The 21207-nt window shown below is 38.7% G+C and overlaps 2 protein-coding genes across 3 annotated transcripts; one reads left to right on the top strand and one right to left on the bottom strand.

The window, feature by feature from the left end:
* Positions 1–1575: 1575 nt before the first annotated feature.
* vps35l (VPS35 endosomal protein sorting factor like) lies at positions 1576–15201 on the top strand. 2 transcript variants are annotated; one of them, XM_057358626.1, is made up of 30 exons: positions 1576–1629; positions 1928–2027; positions 2293–2469; positions 2545–2661; positions 2742–2766; positions 2859–2935; positions 3016–3144; positions 3346–3430; positions 5309–5365; positions 5482–5578; positions 5822–5869; positions 5947–6040; positions 6210–6410; positions 6813–6859; positions 8212–8323; positions 8399–8515; positions 8625–8678; positions 8759–8839; positions 8928–8990; positions 9902–9987; positions 10071–10151; positions 10248–10311; positions 10818–10916; positions 11159–11236; positions 11897–12011; positions 12825–12964; positions 13044–13209; positions 13284–13402; positions 13524–13670; positions 13741–15201. In XM_057358626.1, the coding sequence occupies exons 1-30, from the start codon at positions 1613–1615 to the stop codon at positions 13837–13839; spliced, it is 2892 nt and encodes a 963-aa protein (XP_057214609.1). In that variant the 5' UTR covers positions 1576–1612; the 3' UTR covers positions 13840–15201. The 2 variants fall into 2 exon arrangements, with proteins under 2 accessions (XP_057214609.1, XP_057214610.1); XM_057358627.1 differs by lacking the exon at positions 1576–1629 and adding an exon at positions 1717–1835.
* A 129-nt stretch (positions 15202–15330) lies between these two features.
* Positions 15331–21028, bottom strand: get4 (guided entry of tail-anchored proteins factor 4). Its single transcript, XM_057358628.1, has 9 exons — positions 20851–21028; positions 19636–19714; positions 17608–17689; positions 17210–17359; positions 16990–17128; positions 16675–16815; positions 16510–16585; positions 16145–16217; positions 15331–15775 (listed from the first exon to the last, which is right to left on the bottom strand). The coding sequence occupies exons 1-9, from the start codon at positions 20988–20990 to the stop codon at positions 15687–15689; spliced, it is 969 nt and encodes a 322-aa protein (XP_057214611.1). The 5' UTR covers positions 20991–21028; the 3' UTR covers positions 15331–15686.
* Positions 21029–21207: the final 179 nt, after the last annotated feature.

Below are 21207 nucleotides of genomic sequence, written 5' to 3'. Positions count from 1 at the left end.
CATTTTTCTACCAGTCTTGCACGTGAACAGACGTCCAAAAACTCTCCTAGCTAGACGTAATAAATATTGAACCTCATATCTACGTCCAAGATAGGTCGTAGTCAGACGTCTAGATACCGTACTGCATTTGCACGTCGTGCAGACCTACAGATATGGACCCCTGGACCGACCGACGCAGTATAGACATGATGTAGGGTTGGGCTTTATTTTGCCCTTCCCGTTTTGATTGGTTTGTTGTAAGTCAGGCCTGGAGGGGAGGGCTAAAAATGCCTGAATGCCATTGGACAGTCAGTATAGTCCTACCTCTTTTTTGTTGCTTACGTCATGTGGTGAAGAGTTGTTAGGATTGTTCGATGCGGTTCCACAAGATCCACCAGGCGGATGACATCAAAGTAGGCTACCTCGAAAGCGAACTTTTTATGTTTTTTCGAATCGCTCACGCTGTACTTTGATGTCATCTGCCTGTTGGATCTTGAGACGCCGCATCAAGTCGAACAAGCCTACTGTTTAGAGGAGGAGAGGAGCTTAATGTTTTTGATTAAAGATTACAAGTGCAAATTTATTTAAAAAAAAATAATGGTGTGTAAGGATAAATCATTTATAATAATCACTGCAACACTGTGTAAAACACTTTTACTGTTTAATTTCACGGTGACTTTAAGGGCACAGTGAAATCTCTTCTACTCTCCTACTGACGTATGAGCTTGGAAGGTTCGCTAGTACTAAGAATTTAGATTATAAATCCATGGATGCATATTACACGTGTCTACACCGGACACGGTGTCAATGTGTATAATGTCCTAAACTTACATACGTAAATAAAAATATTATTAATAGAAAACAATATGTATGTATTTCGATCAAAACTGTATAAAAATTCAAATATATATATATAAACAGTAGAACTTTTGGACAGAACTTTATTTTATATTTTATGTACTTTTTAAATAAGCGCTTTTTGACGGACTAACAATTGCAACACACAAGTCAAAAATGCATGACGAACAGAGAGTAGCTTGCTGTGAGTGCACTGACCTGCTGGAGACGGGTGTTTTGCTCCTCTAAGGGAAGGTATTGTTCAAGTTATAAGGCGATGTATAAATGCTTCAAATTAATTTATAAATGTAGATTGTTTGATTACAAACACATATGCTGATATGCCACAAGTACTTTATTATTAAATAATGTCACCCTATAGACACGCAAAGGCAAACGTTATCTTCCTAGCAGTGTGCACCCCCTTGTGGTAAAAACTCGTTTTACGGATGCCCACTAATTAACATATAATGTACATGTTAACTTTAAATACTGTAAAATAACTGTTAAAATATCCAATTGAAAATATATAACATGTCAAAATAATATATAAACAGAACTTTACATGTTTTACTTTTTGATGTTAAGTTAGGGCAGTCACGCATCAACACTGCAGTGACAAAATCAATCATTTCTTATTTCTTTTTAGTTTTTTAATTTGACATTCGACGTCACTGCTGTGAAAATCACAATAGCATTTGGAAAAAAAACGAAGGCAGAATAAAAAGTGGTGACTTTTATTATGATAATTGGACTTTTATCTTTTGCCTACCGCATCACATGATACTGATTAAACATGGCTTCTGTTCAATGGTAAGAAATATTGACATTTTTTAAACATTTCTGACATTCGAAGACAGACTTTGATATGTATAAATTTATAAATTGTCTCTGTTGATGGAGCTGTACATTTATGCAGCGATAGATGGGCATTAGAAAAAAATGACGTATACTGTAGTTCAATTCCTAGAAACTACTGTGCTTTTTAACTTTGCTCCGTGCTATACTGTAGTGTACTAGTAAGTACTATACTATACCCCACTATTTAATATAGTTTTGTCTAATTATTATCATTCTACAAAATAAATGTATGGGTTTCTGTGATGGACAGGCACTCTCGCTGTCGTAAATATGAATATGAGAAGCAGATGCGTCGTCTGGAGGCTTCAGCTGTGGACATCAGTGACTATCATCCACTCAAAGCCATCACGGTACACCATGAGTCCAAACTAAACTCTTTTATTTAAAGCTTTACTATACTGCAGATTTATAACAGGTCCAATGCCCATAGTTCATGATGTACGATTTGTTAGTATTGACATGGTTTCGTACCAAAGATGCTGTTAAAGGGACAACTATTAAGCTATTACCCGACTCCAAACAATCCTACTGGTTATCCAACAGGAGTCTGAAATTGTGGAGTTATTTGTAGACAGACAGTACTGTCATTTTTTGTAACGCTTGACTTCTCTTCAGGTGACAGATTCTAAATCTCGGCGTAGTGCACGGAAAGGCAGCACATCCTCAACCTCGTCGTCCTCCAGCTCCGTGGCTCCAGATCCGCTCAGCTCTTTGCTGGATGGGACCGACCCGCTGTCCCTCTTTGCTGCGGCGTCTGTGATCCCCACTATCCCACACAGCATCTCCGCTGGGGTAAACTGGCCGTGAATACAGATCGCTGATCCGGTCTGACTAGTCTTTCACGCCTGTGTGTGTTTTTCGCTGTAGGAGTTGGGCATGAAACGTAAAGATAAGGAGGAGGAGGTGGGCTCGGACTTTGAGCCGTGGTCATGTAAGCGTGGAGAGATTCTGTCCAGATTCACCACCACAGAGAAGCTCTCTATAGTACGTGCCGCGCGTCTCATCGCTCATTTCTGTTGTGAATTTCTAAAAGACCTTATTACAGATTTGATTTCCCTCCACAGAACCTCTTCGTGGGCTCAGACAAGAGTGAGTGCTGTTTTATTTGTCCTTTGGTTACGCGTTATTCTGTATGTAATACGAGGCATGTTTAATCGCTGATCTGTTGGACCTCAATGAAGGTCAAGCGTCCAGCCCTAGCTCAGCCGTGTCAGAGAAGGTGCGAACACGTCTGGAGGAGCTGGATGATCTGGAGGAGGTGTGTCTCTTGTTTAATAGCTAGTTACATGTGTTCTGTTGAAGTGTGTGTGATGTGTGTGTGTGTGTGTGTGTTGGCAGGGCTCTCAGAGGGAGCTGCTGAATCTGTCCCAGCAGGACTATGTGAACCGCATTGAAGAACTCAATCAGTCTCTGAAAGAGGCCTGGGGTACAGACCAGAAGGTCAAAGCCCTGAAAATTGTCATCCAGGTATGAGAGCGTAAATGCGCACGATTACATCCAACAGATGCACAAAATTAAGCCACAGTTAACCTAAAAACGGACTATTTGCTTTCTGTATACAAGTTCTCTTATTCAATAAGAATATTAAAAAGTAATATTTTGTAATAATAATCTTTTCTTTTTGAAGCAACTCCACTGACGTGAATGACTTGTATTTTGTTTTGTCAGTGCTCTAAGCTGCTGTCCGATACGTCAGTCATTCAGTTTTATCCCAGCAAGTTTGTCCTCATCACAGATATCCTGGACACATTTGGTAAGGGCCGCTCACTACGTTATTCTCACCAATAGTTTCTTAACTTGACAATTCAGAAACAAAAGCCACACGACATGCGATAGTACTGCCAAAGTGATATTCTGAAGGAAATTTTGTTGTGTTATTTGTGTTGTGTTGTTTTGTTTGATCAGCTGTACTACATAAGACTCGCGTGGATACTTTGCTGTAACCTCCCGGTTAATAAAATTCATCTTTCAATTATTTTCTGATTTTTATTCATTTATATTTCAAAAAGCAAAATTATATTTTACTTAACTTGAAAGAAATTAAGCCTATTTCTATGTAAGATATTATGTAAAAATGTCATTCTCTTTACTGTAATATGTAAAAAAAAGATCAATTATATAAATTGTAAAGTATACTTACATCTGTAATCATTTTTGGTAGTTTTACAGCGGCTATATGGGCCATTCTACAGAATTGGTGCAAAATCAGAGTTGGAAACTTCTTGAGAAAAACAAAATCCAACATTTTTTATGGATGCAAATTGTATAATATCAAAGGTACACATTTCTAGTAATTGTGCAGTTAATTTTTGGTAAAATGTTCCTCTCCCCAAATTTTGTCAGTACTGAAACACAATAATATATAATTTAATAGGAAGGATTATATTTGCATATCAAGATTTTGTTTGAATCTACTTTTTAATTATATTTTTTGCTATTTAAAAAATATAAATCTACATCGATAACAGTAAATAATCATTTTAACTATATTTCAAGTGTAATGTATGAGATTTGTTGTATTTTGAATCCAATCTTTCTTTGTAAAAAGCATAAAATTCATCATGCCGATTAAGTTAAGGATTCTTTAGTTTATATATACATTGACCCAAACACTATCATAACATTTTAGTTGATCATTTAATATACTTTATTTTTGACAAAACATCCCATGTTTGGGTCGTGACACACACATTTTCAGTAGTGATGGTAATGTTTTGGTAGTGATCACAATATTTAATTTGCACAGCTAAATCAGACCCAACCCAATTTTAAGTACCCAATAAATTATGATTTTATATATATTAAGCTTACTGAATATTATAAATATTATTGTGGGTTTAGAAAGATGATAGAAGGATCTTAGTAAACAACTAAGTTTTGAATACTTTAATGCTTTTTAAATGTGTTTTTTTTTATGTGGGACAGCAGTTTGTACGAATTCTGTAGAATGGCCCATACAGTATAGTAATTATGCGTATATGTGGTAAACTTCACAATATGTGGACTAAATGTCCCTACAAAGATGACCAATACTGTATAGTTAACTTTCAGTTTTTAGGCTAGTGTCTAATAATATAACTATTTATATTTTATTTAATTTGTGTTCATATTATTATTTTACTGTATAATAATTGTATTAAATTAACAATTTGTTCAGTTTTGTTGTATGTTCATTTTATTAAATACACAATTAGTTGAATGGGTCCTGTAGTTCGGTCGCATTTAAACAAACCGTGTGGTACACTGACATCTAGCGGTTGATCTTGGTATCGCAGTCTAAATTCAAACGAGACAAGTTCAGCCAAGTAACGTTGTTCTCGGTTTCTTTTGATTGTTATCAGAAGTCATCTACAGGCGCTCTATTGTTTGTGAATGTGTGCCGGAAGTACAGTTGGGGTCACACAAGTGCGCACGCGCACTAACGTTTCTTTATGTTGCTAAGATGAAACCATCTATACCAGTGTAATACTAGGACATTTTAAATCCATAAGGAAAACAGACTAAATGATGTTTATTTGAAAACGTAAAAAAGCTGAAAGGTTTGTGTGAGGGGTAGGGAATCAAATATACAGTCTGTACAGTATGAAATGATTATGTCTATGGAAAGTCCCCATAACATGTGTTTGTGCAGGTGGTCTGGTGTATGACCGGATCTGGTCCATGTGTGCCGAGCCTCATCCTCTACCAGGTACAATAATACACATCATCGCAACCTGGCCTAGAGATGACAACATCCAAACAGTACAAGCTGTGTATATTGACATCCTTTCTCTATTTGATTTCTGTTGTTGTTTCTGTGTTTAGAGTCATTTAGTGCTGATGATGTGAATGACACGGCTAAAGAAACATGTCTCAACTGGTTCTTTAAGATCGCCTCCATCAGAGAGCTCATCTCTCGACTGTATCCTCTCTGCATCGTCATTTTCATTCCATGGCAAGCAAAAAAACAAAAAAAAGTCTTCTGCACAGAATGGAATGCAAATGCAGTAACGTTTTCTAATGGTTTCCTGAACACCTTCTTCCTCTTTGGGAATCTCTGCATATTAAAATGGGATTCAAGAAGAACTACCCACATCACGTTTAACGCTTTTATCATATGAATGATAAGCGCAGAATGTTACATTGGCCCTTGACTTTGACTCAGATATGTTGAAGCTGCACTTTTAAAGTGCAACCGCTTTTTAACCAAAGCGTAAGTATCCCATTAATGTGGCACTTCTCCTGTGTTTAGTAGAGTATGAATGGTGCTGCTCTCTGTCTGTGTGTCAGTGGGATTCAGGAGACACTGCAGAGGTTAACAGCGATGATCAGAGGGATAGGAGACCCGCTGGTGGCCGTATATGCACGAGCGTACTTGTGCAGGGTGAGACCAGTCACCATCTCTCATCGTGTTATGTTTTCTTCTCCACTAAGTGCTGTTTGCTAAGGCAGGCATCACTGTTTCTACTATGGACATGTCTGTAGATCACCCTAGCAACACATTAAACATGCCAAGCGAAACGTGTGATGGAGGCATGGTGTTTCTCTGTCAGGTGGGGATGGAAGTTGCTCCGCACCTGAAGGACAGTCTGAATAAGAACTTCTTCGACCTGCTGGCCTCCTTCCGTCAGATTCATGGCGACAGTGTTCAGAATCAGCTGGCGCTGCAGCGGGTGGAGATTCCCGTCTATCTGACGCTCTATTCTCCTGCCATACACTGGATCCTGCAGTGTGTGGCGTACAGAGCACCAGAGGTACACAAAACCACACTTTCCACCCATCTCACTTAAAGGGATACTTCACCCCAAAAACTCACCTTCCAGTTGTTCCAAATCTGTATACATGTCTTTGTTCTGATGAACACAGAAAGATATTTGGAAGAATGCTTATAACAAGACAGATTTTGCCCCCCATTGACTCCCATAGTTGGAAAATATACAATGGTAGTCAAAAGTGCCCCAGAACTGTTTGCTGTCCTACATTCTTCAAAATATCTTCTTTAACAGAACAAAAAAATGATGAAGTAATTTTTCCTACTATGGGAGTCAATGGGGGGCAAAATCTGTCTGGTCTGTGTCGATTCTTCGGTAAGAAATGAAAGCTCCTTGCGAGCTTATTTTAATATGAGACGTCTTGAAACTGCTTGTCTTTTAAAGGTTCTACTGACAGAGATGATGGAGAGATGCAAGAAGTTAGGCAACAAGTAAGATCTTTTTACTAGGGGACATTTCAGCCTGATTTCATGGGAATTCATACAAATGAGCCATCTCGTAACACGTTATTAATCAGTATGGTGTCAGTCGTACTAAGACATGGCATTATTAGAAAACGCAACAATGAAGCCCCACCCTTAACCCCGCGCACAGATCTAACTATCATTGCTGCAAAGACAAATTGTAATAAAATGTACAAATGAGGTCATACAGCTTAGTAAAATCGTTGCGAATTGTCGTGAGAAGCCTGTTCTTAAAATATTCTTAAAAACTATCCAGGGTGTCCGCGGGGTCTTAAATAGTATTAAAAGTTGATAAATCAATTTAGAGAAAATGAAGGCCCTTAAAAAGTATTAAAGTCCCCGTGAACCGGAAGTCGCGATCATTTTTACTTCCATATTTTGACGCATTTCCGAGTGAAATGGAATTTCTAATGAAAAAAACAGCGGTCGTCTTTCTCTGCGATTTGATTGGATGTATTAAAACAGCCGTTGCATTTTGAAATGGAACTGGCAGCAGACTGACAGTTGAAGGGGAGGAGTTAACGGATGCTCCGCCCAAGCCGTCTAACATACGTCATTTAAGATGGATGGTCATTACAGGAAGGAAGTGCATTTTCAGATTTAACTGATAAGATTATGAGGGCACACGAATTTTTCAAAGAGAATGACCCACATTAATAAATTATTTCCAATAAACGCTGCAGTATTTCATGAAAAAATAGGCATTGTGTTTTTTTATTTCACTGGGACTTTAAAAAGTCTTAAATGCCATTTTACAAGGTATTAAATTGTGTAACATCTTTTTATATTCGTCCAAAGAGGTAATATGCTAAAGTTTTCCTGACTTGAATCATTGCGTATGCGAATAGTGGTTCGTTAAACAACATCGTCGACTAATATGGGGAAATGCAAGTTTTTGTGCAAATGTTTGGAGTTGGAACCATGGCGGAGGACCGTCTCTGGGAATAACTGTGAGCCGTACTGCTCTGCGTGTCGGAAGGCGATTAGCGTAGCCTCGATGGGGATCAACACTGTCCGGTCCCACATGCTAAGTGCTGGTTTCTTTTTCTAAGAAACCTTGCATTGGGTTAGTCACTCAATTCATTCTCTTGTCCTTCTGAATTGTGTTGCATTAATAAGGAGTTATCACTAAGACTGTTTAGTTGCGCTGTCTTGCAGTCAGTATATATAGTAAATGTAAGTTCAAGAAGTGTCGCCAATGTATACGATTAAAACTTGAAGTGGCAATGAGGTCTTAAAATGTATGAAAAGTTTACATTTACCCTGATTTCCCATTTCATTCAATAATAATAAAGTCTGCTTTGTTTTATTTCTCATAGCGCTCTTCTGCTGAACTCTATCATGTGGGCGTTTCGGGCTGAGTTTGTGGCTACGAGAGCAACAGACTTCATTGGCATGATCAAAGACTGCGATGAAGCAGGATTTCCCAAGGTCAGACATACAGTACATTACAGACAGCTCGAAGGTAACATGAGTGTTAATGCTGTCTTTGTGTGGTCTCCTCAGCATCTGTTGTTTGCGTCTCTGGGCCGCAGTCTGTCCTGTGCCGATCCTCCTGAGAGCGAGAGACTCTCTGTACTCAATGAAGCCTGGAAGGTCATTACTAAAGTGCGCAGTCCACGGGTAAACATGTCATCGTTGAAAGTATTGCATTGCCAATTTTTGCAGGATTGTGAATTGCATAGTGATTTGTACGAAATAAAGGTCCATCCTGGTCCTGTTTGTAAATCAGGATTATATGAGCTGTGCAGAGATCTGGGTGGAGTTCACCTGCCGTCACTTCACTGTGAGTATCCGCTCTGTGCTACGCTTTTATTTTGGAAAATCTGACCCTCACTGATGCTTGTGTCATTTGACGTGTCACAGAAACGGGAGGTGAACACGGTTCTCGCTGACATCATCAAGCACATGACTCCAGACCGAGCGTTCGAGGACGCTTATCCACAGGTACATGAGACAAACTGATGTTGGGAAGTATTTACAGTGATGATGTCATGTAGGAGTGCTGATGATGTGGTTTGTTTTGTGCTCTCAGCTGGAGTCGGTGATAAAGAAGATCCTCACATACTTTCAGGATTTCTCTGTGCTCTTCTCTATGGTATGAAAGACAGATCTTTGTTTTAAATTGGAAATTACACATCGCTGCCGTCTTTCTGAAAACTCATATCTCCATATTCCATGATTCATTATTATTAGTCACCCTTTATGTTTGTCACTGGGTTTTGCAAACCAGTCTAAAGTATTAAAAAGTATTTGATTATTGTTACTTTTGAACTGAGGTAGAAAATAGAACGTGAATTTGTATTTGTAATTTAAGAAAGCAAAGTTAAATATTTATAGACCAATAAATGGTACCAAAATAAAAAAAGGATTATATGATATATTTAATTTTGTGACACACACATCATATAGGATCATTCCAGAAACATTACATTCATAAACAGTGATTGTTTAATTCTTCTATTTCTATTTTATTATATTGATTAGTATTTAATCTAGAGTTTCATTGGACGCACACGCCTGACCTGAAGTTAACTTCTGTTTATTTTATATTTGATTTAGATGAATATTAATTTGCATTAAGATTGTATTCAATTAAATTTAAACTACTCAACAGTTAATGATTCATTGCGGATGTTTACCGGAAGTGAAGTTTGGGCCACATGACGTTTGTCTATATTATTTCAATAAATCATTGTGGGAGCACCTTTTTCCCCAGATTGCTCTGATTTACTCAATATATTTTGGTATCAGTATATTTTTAGAAGCTTAAAAACAAAGGACATTTTGTGATGCTTTATGGCCAAATGAACAATGTTGATGGACCGTAGGTCTTGGATTTGGACAAAGATGTTTGTCTAATAAAACTTGTATTACATACATATCAGAAAACAAAGAGGCATAATTAGTCTATATTAATGAAGTCATTGTTTTTATATTGTTGCACAACTTAAATTATGAACTTGAAGTAACGTTTAGTTTTTGCGTCATGTGTTTTGGTCATTGCAGGAGAAGTTCCTGCCCTTTCTGGACATGTTTCAGAAAGACAGTGTCAGGGTGGAGGTGTGTAAATGCATCATGGAAGTCTTCATCAAGTACGTTTGTCACATTAATAACAAAAGCTTCTCTTTCTCGGTGTATCTCCGTGGTTACTGTTCTATCTGTCTCCTGTATTCAGACACCAGCAGGAGCCGACGAGAGACCCCGTCATACTCAACGCTCTGCTGCACATCTGTAAGACCATGCACGACTCGGTCAAGTGAGTGAGCTGTGTGTCAGACGTTCCAGCGGTTGTAGCAGAAACACAGAGAGTTGAACTGACCGATGTGTGTGTGTGTGTGTGTGTGTGTTTCAGCGCTTTAACTCTAGATGATGAGAAGAGAGCTCTGGCTCTGCTCATCAATGGATTTATACGGATGGTGAGAGATCTCTTTGTCTCCTATGATAGGATTGGGTAGAGATAGAATGGGATACGGTTGAATTGTTGCATGATTGAATTGAGATGAAAAAGAGAGTGGAATGGATGCAATAGGACAGGATGGCATGAAATGTCATTGGGATAAGATGCGATTGAACTTTATTGATCTCCTGCGGGAAGTGAGGTAAGAGATGACGAAATGAAAATCTTTCATCGTTTACTCATTTGAATTTTGAAATGACTTTCTTTCATATGCAGAACACAAGAGAAGATATTTTGAAGAGCGTTGGTAACCAAACACTGAACCCCACTGACTTCCATTGTGTGGACATTTCTCGAAATATCTTCTTTTGTTTTATGTGACTGATCGGTTTGAGTATTCCAGAAATACAAAGATGTCAGAACTGCTGCAGAGCGGAAAACATTTTAGGTTAAAGAGCAAATGTTATATAGGCCTAACAAAAACGGTGTAGTTTGTTTTATTAGAAATGTTCTTTTTTTGATCAGGTGTCATTTGGGAGAGATTTTGAGCAGCAGCTGAGTTTCTGCGTGGAAGCCCGTGCGACCTTCTGTAACCTTGAGCCCGTCATCGTTCATCTGATACATGTGAGCAGCGTGTTTCACTGCATGCGTGTTATCTATGGACGCCGTGAGTTCAGCACGCGTGTGTGTGTTAGCAGCAGACAGCTGCGGCAGATGTGAAGAATCTGCGTCTTCAGGGTCTACAGTCATAATAGCGCTGATTAAGACTATTTAAAGCACATTATTATACACGCTTTAAAATAGCAAGAAGAGATTTGAGGTCTTTGGTTGATGTGCTGATGATGTTCATCATGTGTCTCTTACAGACGGTCAATCAGTTAGCCATGGAGACCAACCGTGTGATGAAGGGAAGTCACTCCCGTAAGACCGCTGCTTTTGTCAGGGTTAGTTTTACTCTCACTCCTAAACATAATGTTCACGATTCACTCGTTTTATGTGCATTAAGAAAATTGCATGGGTTAAGGGGTCGAGAATTGTCTTTCATTTCATTCTCTTTACATGGCTACGGTAATACAATCACAATAACACTCATCCTGTCTGGACACAAGATTCTTGAAAGCAAATGAAGAGTTGGTTTCCAATATGAGAGAACTCCGTTTTTAAAAATGTTCAAAAATCATGTTTTTATTGTGTTAGCTTAAATCAAAACAAACCAACGGCAGTTTGATTGATATAAAAAAAACATGATTTTTGAACATTTTTAGTTCTCTCATTTTGGAAAAAAAACTCTTCAAATGATTTAAATGAGCATAAATGAGTGCAAGACCTATTCCAGTCATGTGCCGTATAACTTCTTAAATTATAGTTAATATTTCGATTACAGTAGGGGGGATTCTTGTTTGTCATTGGGGAAACGAGGTTAAAATTCTTATTTATATGTAACGAAATCAAATTGTATTGATTTGACAAACTCCATATCAACAAATCCCACATGACTGGATTGGTCAGGAAATCCTGTTTCATTGGTTAAAAATGTGTAAGGAACCCCGAATAATGTTTGCGGTTTTCTACATTTTTATTGAATGCGGTGTGTTTTGTTTCAGGCATGTGCTGCGTACAGTTTCATCACGATTCCCTCCCTCACGAGCATCTTCAGCCGTCTGAATCTCTATCTGCTCTCAGGGCAGGTAACGCTGGCCAACCAATGTCTGTCTCAGGGTGAGTGATGGATCTCCCATACATAGAAATGATGTACTAGAATCACGGGTAACACTTTACAATAAGGTGCTATTAGTTAACATTAGTAAATGCATAAGCGAACATTAGCTAACAATTAACAGTTTCGTTTTTATCAAGGTTAGTTCATGTCAATAGAGTTATTCATGCTAGTTCATGGTGCATTAACTAATGTTAACAGTGACAACGTTTGATTTTAATTAGGGCTGTCAAACGATTAATCGCAATTAATCACATCCAGAATAAAAATTTGTGTTTACATAATATATGTCTGTGTATTGTGCATATTACCGTTGTGTTTATAAACACATACACATACATGCATATATTTAAGAAAAATATAAAAATTAACAAACGTTTATATGTAATTCAAGTTATTGGAAAATATAAATACATCTCAAAATTGTATTAAATATATATACACATTTATAGGTATGTTTTTGTATTTATAAATACAAAATTAATATGCACATTGCACGGACACATGTTAAGTAAACACAAACTTTTATTCTGGATGCGATTAATGAACATGAATTAATCGCGATTAATCGTTTGACAGCCCTAATTTGAATCATGTATTAATAAGTGCTGAAATGAACGTGAATTATTATAAATAAATGCTGTAGAAGTATTGCTCATTGTTAGTTCATGCTAGCTAATGCATGAACTAATTGCAAATGAACAAATAGCACCTTATTGTAAAGTGTTACCGAATAATGAATAGGTAAAAACACGAAACTGAGCTCAGATCAGAAAAAGGATCGACTCGAATGAAAATATTTCTTTGTTTCTCAGCTGATGCGTTTCTAAAAGCAGCCGTCGGTATTTTGCCCGAGGTGCCACGTAGCATCAGTATCGAGGGTAAACAGCGTTCTTCAGAGCCCTTTCTGCTCGACTTCATCAACAACTTTCTCTCCACGCTGCTGGTGGTGCCGGTAATACATCATCACTGTAAATGTTTGCAGAAATGCTTGAGGTCCGTGTGTTCGTGGGCTTAATTGTTCTGGGCTTTAGGATCACCCCGAGCAGGGTGTGCTGTATCTGGTGCGAGGACTGTTGAACATGGTGCAGGATTACACCTGGGAGGACAACAGCGACGCTAAAGTCCGTGTCTACATCAGCGCTCTGCCGTTACTAGCGGCAATGAGCCAAGAAAACTACCTTTACACCATTCCTAAAGGTAACGCATGCTCTATTACCCAGCAGCAAAGCTGAATTTTCATCTGAAATCCAGCCTCTGTGTTTGTGTTTCAGTGGATTCAAATGAAACGCTCTATGGAGGAGATCCTAAGTTTATAGCAGAGCTCAACAAGTTGTGTGAGACTCTGATCGGTCAGGTTCTGGATCATTTAAAGGGGCTGGGGCGAGATGATGTAAGTACAGATCCGGCCATAATTCCTAAAGCTGAGCATGAATATATCAGGGATTCGTGAATGTAATGGAGTATAGCGGGATGCCCATCCTAAACCGTAATCCTTTCTGTTTTTTTGTCAGGGGGTGCGGCGGCAGGGTGGTCTGGCATTCTCTCTTTTTGGCTGTCTGTTGGCTCACGGTGATGTACGCAATAACAAACTCAATCAGTTAGCCGCCAACCTCTGGAATCTGAGTCACAAACACGGCTTCTGCGACGCACGCACGTCGGTTAGTCTCGCGCACACGCCTGCTCTGAATGGTGAATGTGAAGCGTTGACCTGTCTCTCTGCTCCTGTAGGTTCGGACACTGGAGCACATCAAACTGCAGGCTCAGCAGTCCGAAATGACTCATCTCTCTGATCTGACCACACGTCTGTCACTGCAGTCCAGAGCTTGAGACATTCTGATGAGACGCAGAACACAGCAGACTTTATACCACATCACGAGCAGGTGCTCTGTGGTGAAGGCGCTTCAGACATTTCTTGTTATGAAGTGTTTTACGGTGCCGATATACTGCTGTATGACACTGTGTAATGCACCATTAAAGTGTTTTGACAATAATAAAAAGAGATTGATCGAAATAAAATACATTCATTTCTAACCTTCTGATAATTATTCTACAATGTCAGTTTGCACTTCTTTTGAACCAGTGTTTGTGTATAGGTGTTATATAAAACGCTCTATCCAAACCCTAATTATAAGACAGATAACAGACTGGGTTCAATTTTTTTTCTACTTGTAGCCCAGAAAGACTTTGTTAGAAAACGTACAACTAGGAGTGGGGTAAATATCTTTACATTCCTTATTGCAAGAGTTTGATGCATCGTTTTAGAAAAAAGTCAGATCAAATCAGAGCCACAAATGTTATTCATTTTTGTCTGTTATTTGTTTTATTATATCATATCTTGCTGATGTTTTATGCGAAAAAATGTCCCTTTGATTTAAATGTTGAAGCATCAAATGCTACACAGCACTTTGTATTGCGTGGAAAAACACCCCTTTAACTTTTTTTATTCAGAGTTTTTCTTCTGTGAAACACAAAATATATTTTGAGAAATGTCTCGGAAGTTTTGTGTTCATACAATGGAAGTCAACGGGGGCAGTGTTTGGTTACCAACATTCTTTCAAATATCTTTTGTGTGCTGCAGAAGAAAGTCATACAGGTTTGGAATGACACGATTGACGGAAGTTATAAACAGATATTCTTCCAACATTATCATTCAAATATCAGTAAGCCAAAAATGCCATTTGAAAATATCATTGTAAACTCTTCATCGACTTCTGTGGATCACAATGTGCGTTTCGCACGTTTAATGGTTTTTCATACAATGGAAGTGGATAGGGACTGGGATTGTTCAAACCAAAAAGCATCATTAAAACACGATTAAAAGTACTTCATGCACTATATTAAATCTACCCAGTCAGAAATGAACAGCTTTGAATTACTAAAAAGAACTATGAACTCCACAAAAAGGCGCACAAATGATTCTGTTCTCATAGGCGAACAGAAATTGAAAAGCAGGACAAATGTATTCATGTAACATCCATTTCATTCTTTTATTAAGCTCAATCGCACCTCAAGAGAGACTGAAGCGGCCCGCTGGTGACCGACACATTTATCACACTTGATCGTCACTAACCATGCATTCATCTACAGCTCACACACGCGTTTAAGATCTGTGCTTTTCTCATCCCCACGCACACAATGTAACAGAAGAAGTGGTGAAGATCCGGGATGCCGTAATATCCCCGGTAAGACCCAGCCGTGCACAGACACGCAAAACCAAGTCACGCTGTGAAGTGAGCTATCATCCTGTAAAACTGATCAAAGTACAATAGAATGGATTATAAGTTAAAGAGTAAATTAATTACTTTCATTAATACAATGAGCTAGCTCCACCCTCCGCGGCGGGACAGGAACGCAGGAGCGTGGCCCCTCCCATAAATCAAAGGTCCCTGACACCAACAGCTCTGTGGAACTACAAATAGAGGACGTCACAATGACTGAATCTGAAGTGCATCTTCCTTTTATCAATTTTGTTCAGCAAAACTCCAGGAAGTTCCATATTGTTGCAGCTTCATTCTCTAAAAAATATTCATAGAACAAAGTTCAACAATAACAGGAAGGAGTTGAAAAAGAGCGCCCGAACGCATATGCGATTGGTCATCGTTCAGTTCAGTAGAACTTGTTTGTACGGGGCTGATCTGTGACGTGGGACCAGCGTGTCTCTGGTCACAGATGTTTTAGTCCAGCTCAATGGGGCTGCTGTCCTCCAGAGCTTCCTCACCGTCCTCTTCCTCTCCTGAGCCCATCAGACTATTCAATAGGTTTCCTACCACAAGCACATTAAACAGGAATAATGTTTCTTAACTTTCTGAATGCGATTCGTTCATATAATATTCAACAGGTTTTTTAACATTTTCTATGCACAGAGCACAAATTCATAGCATTTTCCTGTACTCTTACAGGATATATCAGCCCTGATCATCATTTATCGGTCAGGGTCAATTGTATGAAAAAAAACTGAATGTCAGGAGATGTATCGACCACTACAAAATGACCAATCAAGGACCGGATTACTCTAATGCTAACATGCCTGGTTTTTAAATAGGATTTTTGTACCACTAGTGAAATGCAAAAACGACCATTTCCAAACAGTTTGTCAAGTGTAACCTAATGTACTGATGACAGAGTGTCTTACCTAGCAAACCACCATATGATGATGACTGTTTGGGTGGCACTCCAAAAAACAGCTGCCCTATTCTGTCCAGGTACTGGGGTCAGAGGTCAAGACAAGAACATACTGTTATAAACGGTTCAACAACTCATGTTCATACACATGTTAAGCATTTGAAAGTGAAACACGATTTGCTTTATGCAAGCCCGTGACACTTTTATCCATAGATTTACAGCGCAGTCCAGAAATACGTTTCATCGGCATCTAGGCTTTACTAGAAACGAAACCCACGACCTTTATGTTGCTACTGTAGTGTTCTACATTCAACACTCTAAAACATGCACCAGGATCCCAAATGAAACCCATTAAAACGATGTCATTATTCTAACCTCGTTGTACATGGGGTCTTTCTTGAGTGACGGCTGATACTGTTCACATAACACTGTGAAGACTGTTAACTTCCCACTGAAAGCAAGCACACACATATACACAACATCAGATGACAAAGAGCGTCCAGAAGGCCTGACACACAGACACCCAGAGCGTCATCTCACCCGTCCACAGCCAGCAGCAGGAACCAGAGGAAGTTAAGCAGGGGCTGAACAAACGGAGGACCCTTCTCTACAGACGGATGCTTCTGTGTGTATGTGGTGAACACCACCGACGCGCTCGTTTTGTTCTTTAGACAGAGGAACCTGCAGTCAGAAGTGTGCATCGTTTTAAAACCAACATGAAATGACATTCTTAACCTAACGGACTTCATATCACAGACACATGCACAGATATTGTGCACAATAAAAACAGGGATTTGTTTCGAGAACGTTTCGATTTGAATCTCAAGAATCACGAAGATCAGAAGCGTCACTCACTGTAAAACGGCCTGTGCTACAAACATGTCCACCTCCCCGTGAAATCCTCGCGCCGACGAATATTCCACCAGCATCTGCGCGCAACCCTCTCCGTCCGACGAGCGCAGGAAATGATAGCGCGACTCACTGTAGTTTTGCTCTGGACACAGACATCGGAGTAAATAAAAACCATGAAATGTCTCTTCAGCCACTGAAGGTCGGTGTTATGGGTCTGTCGCACCTTTCCATAATGTGAGTGCCAGTAGCTGGTGTAGTTTGGGGTGGCCCAGCTTTCCAGAGCCCCCCGAGGACCACTTGATGGCTCTGGAGACGAATGCCACCCGCTCGGGGGTGTTTGGGTCCATCAAGCTGTAAAGTTTAGCCAAATGTTCTGGAATAAAACACAGTGATATTATTACACACAAATAAAAGCTCTCTCACGTTACACTTAAGTAAGCCGCTCCGGACCAGCTCTTCAGTCTCTTTTTGTGAGTTTCTAGATAGTGATCGTCACATTGAGCCACAGCCATTAAACCACATCTCATTCATTTGAATTTCAAATCGAACTACATACAGCTGCCGCACCACTGACGTCGACAAATGAACAACACAAGGGCATGACTCAACAGTAAAACTCACCTAATGTGTCATCATCTACTTTGTCCTCAGATTTCTCCAGTGACTCTAGTACCAGCATGGACAGATCTGCAGCACTGTTTTGCTGTTTAAGACACAGATATTGGTGCAGTGAACTTTCCCAGTAACACACGAGGCCTGTTCCCATGCAAAAAGACATGTTCTTATTCAAATGTAGCCTTAGCAGAAGCCAAACATTTGTCTTTTTGATGGGAACAGGGCCATATAGACCAAATACCTCAATTGACAATGTTGACTACCTCACTAAAATATTACTATATATTAATATACACATTAGGGTGAAACATGATTTTTTTTAAAACACTCGCATCAACACCTTTCCTTTTAATTCATTAAAAACAAGGTATGACATGTTTAAAGTCCCCGTGAACCGGAAGTTGCGATCGTTTATCCTTCTGTATTTTGACGCATTTCCGAGTGAAATGGAATTTCTAATGAGAAAAATAGTGGGCGTGGTTTTCGTCTTTCTCTGCGATTTGATTGGATGTATTAAAACAGCCGTTGCATTTTGAAATGGAACTGGCAGCAGACTGACAGTTGAAGGGGAGGAGTTAACTGACGCTCCGCCCAAGCCGTCTAACATACGACATTTAAGATGGATAGTCATCACAGAAAGGAAGTGCATTTTCAGATTTTAAATAAAGATTATGAGGGCACACAAACTTTAAAAAGAGAATGACCCACATTGATAAACTATTTCCAATAAACGCTGCAGTATTTCATGAAAAAATAGGCATTGTGGTTTTTTATTTCACTGGGACTTTAAAAGCATTCATTTCAAAACTGACAGTTTAGCACAATTTAAAACATTTTTTTACAAAAAGGTCTTAAAAATTCTCATTACCGTAACCATATAAAACAGTCAATTCCATAGCATTTTTGCTAAAAAAAGAAGCCATGATGCCAGGTTTTTATTAATCATACATAACAAGACATTAATGAAGTATATTTTAATAGAAAATTGTACATATAACATTTTTTTTAATGTGGAAACAACATGTTTCGGTAATGAGAATGAAAAAAGTCATGACAAGAGAATATTAAGCTTTTAACAGAAAAAATATGAAGTAATCAGTTAACTTTTTGGAACTTGTTAGCCATTTGAAAGGTACTGGTAGATGTGTTTCTTCACATAAAATCAAACTCAATGTAAATATATTTGAGCGCGTGTGTGTGTGTGTGTGTGTGTAAACAGTCCTTTAAAATGTTACGGAGGGTGAGAATCTCAGTCATGGATTGGACACACTTCTTTTTTTCCACTGCTTCTTCATTTTTGTTATAGAATTATATTCTGTCAATTATTTTTTTGTCATTTGAAAAGGCATCCAATTGTAGAGCATCCAAATTTAGATTTTACTCTTACATTCAAATTACAACATAAAACGCACTCAGACAAATCGGGACACATTACGTTTATGAGAATTTCGTGGAAAAAAAGCAATAAAATACCGAAATAATTCACTCATGTGTTAAAATGTTTCTTTGTGCAAGGTAGCGAACACAATTATGTTTATTATGATCATTTTTTGAGTTACCGAATTGTATGTATATCATTAAAATCTTTACTGCCGTGATGTTTTAGTGGTTTCATGAGAATGACCCATTTACATGACAGGAAAAAATTGAAAGAAAGTCAAGAAAAAAAGTCATATATATCTGGTGTGACATGAGTAAATTATGAGCAAATTTTCATATTTGGTTGAACTACTCCTTTGAGCCTTTCATAATTCCCATAATATATAGAACTTTTTCAACATTTTTCTAAGGTTAGTGGCCGATTATGAAAGCATTTCAACCCTGAGGACACTTTGACCCACATGGGCTTGAAGGCAAATTTCTACATATCTAAGAAACTCCAATGAGGCCAGCAGCAATTATAAATAAATGACTTTCAAGATAAGACCTGGAGCCTAGACTGAAAATAATGTTTCAGAAACAAAGATGTGTTAGATTCCAGTTATTAATGTAAAAATGCCTTTGACCGGAGCTACATTTTAAAGCAAAACATACCTGATTATAACTAAAGAAGAGTAGTGCTCCATTGTACATCAACTCTCGGGCTTCTGCGTGCTTCGCTTGTGACATATACCTGCACCCAAAACAACATGTGATTACATTAATACGCATTTATTCGTTAAAAACAATATTACCACATCAATGTACAAAGGAAATATAGGCTAATGAGCAGAAGTGATGACATCTACAGTAGACCACTTCCCATCAGTCTATGCCGTCACTGGGACTAACATTGGTCTTTGTTTCCAACCTAGACATCAAAAAATGACAAGCTACAATCATACGGTATCTTCCTGATCTGTACATAATCTCTGATGCCTGTCAACCCGCAGACCACACATTTGAGTATCACGGGACCTAAGATACCCCAAAATACATTTTTGGAAGGAAGCGGTCCAGGTTTTTAGACTGTGATGATGTAACTAGATGTCACACAAGGTGTGTCTTCGATAATTAAAAATACCACCTAGTTAGATTACTTCCATGGATATTTCACCCATGAATGAAAATTCTGTCATCATTTATTCACCCTTAGATAGTTTTGGGGTGAACTATCCCTTTAAAACTAGTGAAAGACCCCAAACTTGCCTTGAAAGCTATGATGCTGAAAAAGAAGACATCAAATCATGTTATGAATTGATGCCCATATATTGTGTATAGGTAGACTACAAGACTACGGTTGAATACCTACAAGAAACAGCAGGTGAAATAGATGACAGGCATATAGGGTGTTTTTGTTGTTTTAATATCACACTCACTTAAATCTATGTGATTATTACAGAAAGAACTGACGTGTACGTTAAAAAAGGTCACATTCCACTTTCTTGTAATGCATAACTAGCTTAACTGTTAGAATGCCTCAATTCTATCAAACGTCCGAAATCGTAAAAATGTCACAAAACGAAGTATTGTTTTTTTCTATGTAATCATTATTTTAACTGATTGGGACTTACTGAGCTTCCGCAAATGTTAAGTGCAACATTATTTACATTAGCATGTAGCTAAAAGGGGCTCGCGCTGATCATTTCTATTGACTGACGTCTACGCTGGCCAATCAGAGAGACGGTATGGCCGAAGGGGCAGGGACAGACTAAGCAGCTAACCAATCAGCACAAGCAAGGAGCGGGCACGGTTGACGACAAGAAAGATCTGGAAGGGAAAGGGCCCAAGCTGCTCATCATAATTACTGTATTAAACGCTCTGTTTTACCTGAAGAATAACGTGCGGTACATCTGATGGGCCTCATAATAATCCCCTCTCTCCACACTAGCTCTCAGCTTGCCCTCCACCCGCTGCACTCCTCCACGGTTCCTCGCGCTGGAGCTCTTTAGAGACTCCTGCTCCGACATGACTGCTCTTGCAACCAAACGCGATTGTGTGACTGAACCGTCCAACGCGCCGTACTCACGCTCACCTATATACCCTCAGTTCATTTATCAAACAAATGTTGCTCTTTTAATGCTTTCAGCATGTTTTTTTTAAATAAAATGAAATAATTGTGAACTGCTTTTCACACTATGAAGAGAAATTTGTTGAAAATAAAGAAATAATCATTTTATGTCCAAA

The sequence above is a fragment of the Triplophysa rosa genome, linkage group LG18 (assembly GCF_024868665.1).
Source record: "Triplophysa rosa linkage group LG18, Trosa_1v2, whole genome shotgun sequence".
Taxonomy (NCBI): domain Eukaryota; kingdom Metazoa; phylum Chordata; class Actinopteri; order Cypriniformes; family Nemacheilidae; genus Triplophysa; species Triplophysa rosa.
The sequence above is the reverse complement of the archived record's forward strand: the minus strand, read 5'-3'. Positions and strand labels throughout refer to the sequence as shown.

Excerpts from the sequence above, each read along its gene's own strand:
- get4 (XM_057358628.1), bottom strand. The coding sequence starts at position 20,990 with ATGTCGGAGCAGGAGTCTCTAAAGAGCTCCAGCGCGAGGAACCGTGGA. Across the intron at positions 17,690-19,635 it reads TCTTCTTTAGTTATAATCAG|CAAAACAGTGCTGCAGATCT; the intron begins GTATGTTTTGCT and ends TGTCTTAAACAG. Across the intron at positions 15,776-16,144 it reads ATCATATGGTGGTTTGCTAG|GAAACCTATTGAATAGTCTG; the intron begins GTAAGACACTCT and ends TGCTTGTGGTAG.
- vps35l (XM_057358626.1), top strand. Across the intron at positions 6,041-6,209 it reads CACGAGCGTACTTGTGCAGG|GTGGGGATGGAAGTTGCTCC; the intron begins GTGAGACCAGTC and ends TTTCTCTGTCAG. Across the intron at positions 13,403-13,523 it reads AGGGGCTGGGGCGAGATGAT|GGGGTGCGGCGGCAGGGTGG; the intron begins GTAAGTACAGAT and ends TTTTTTTGTCAG.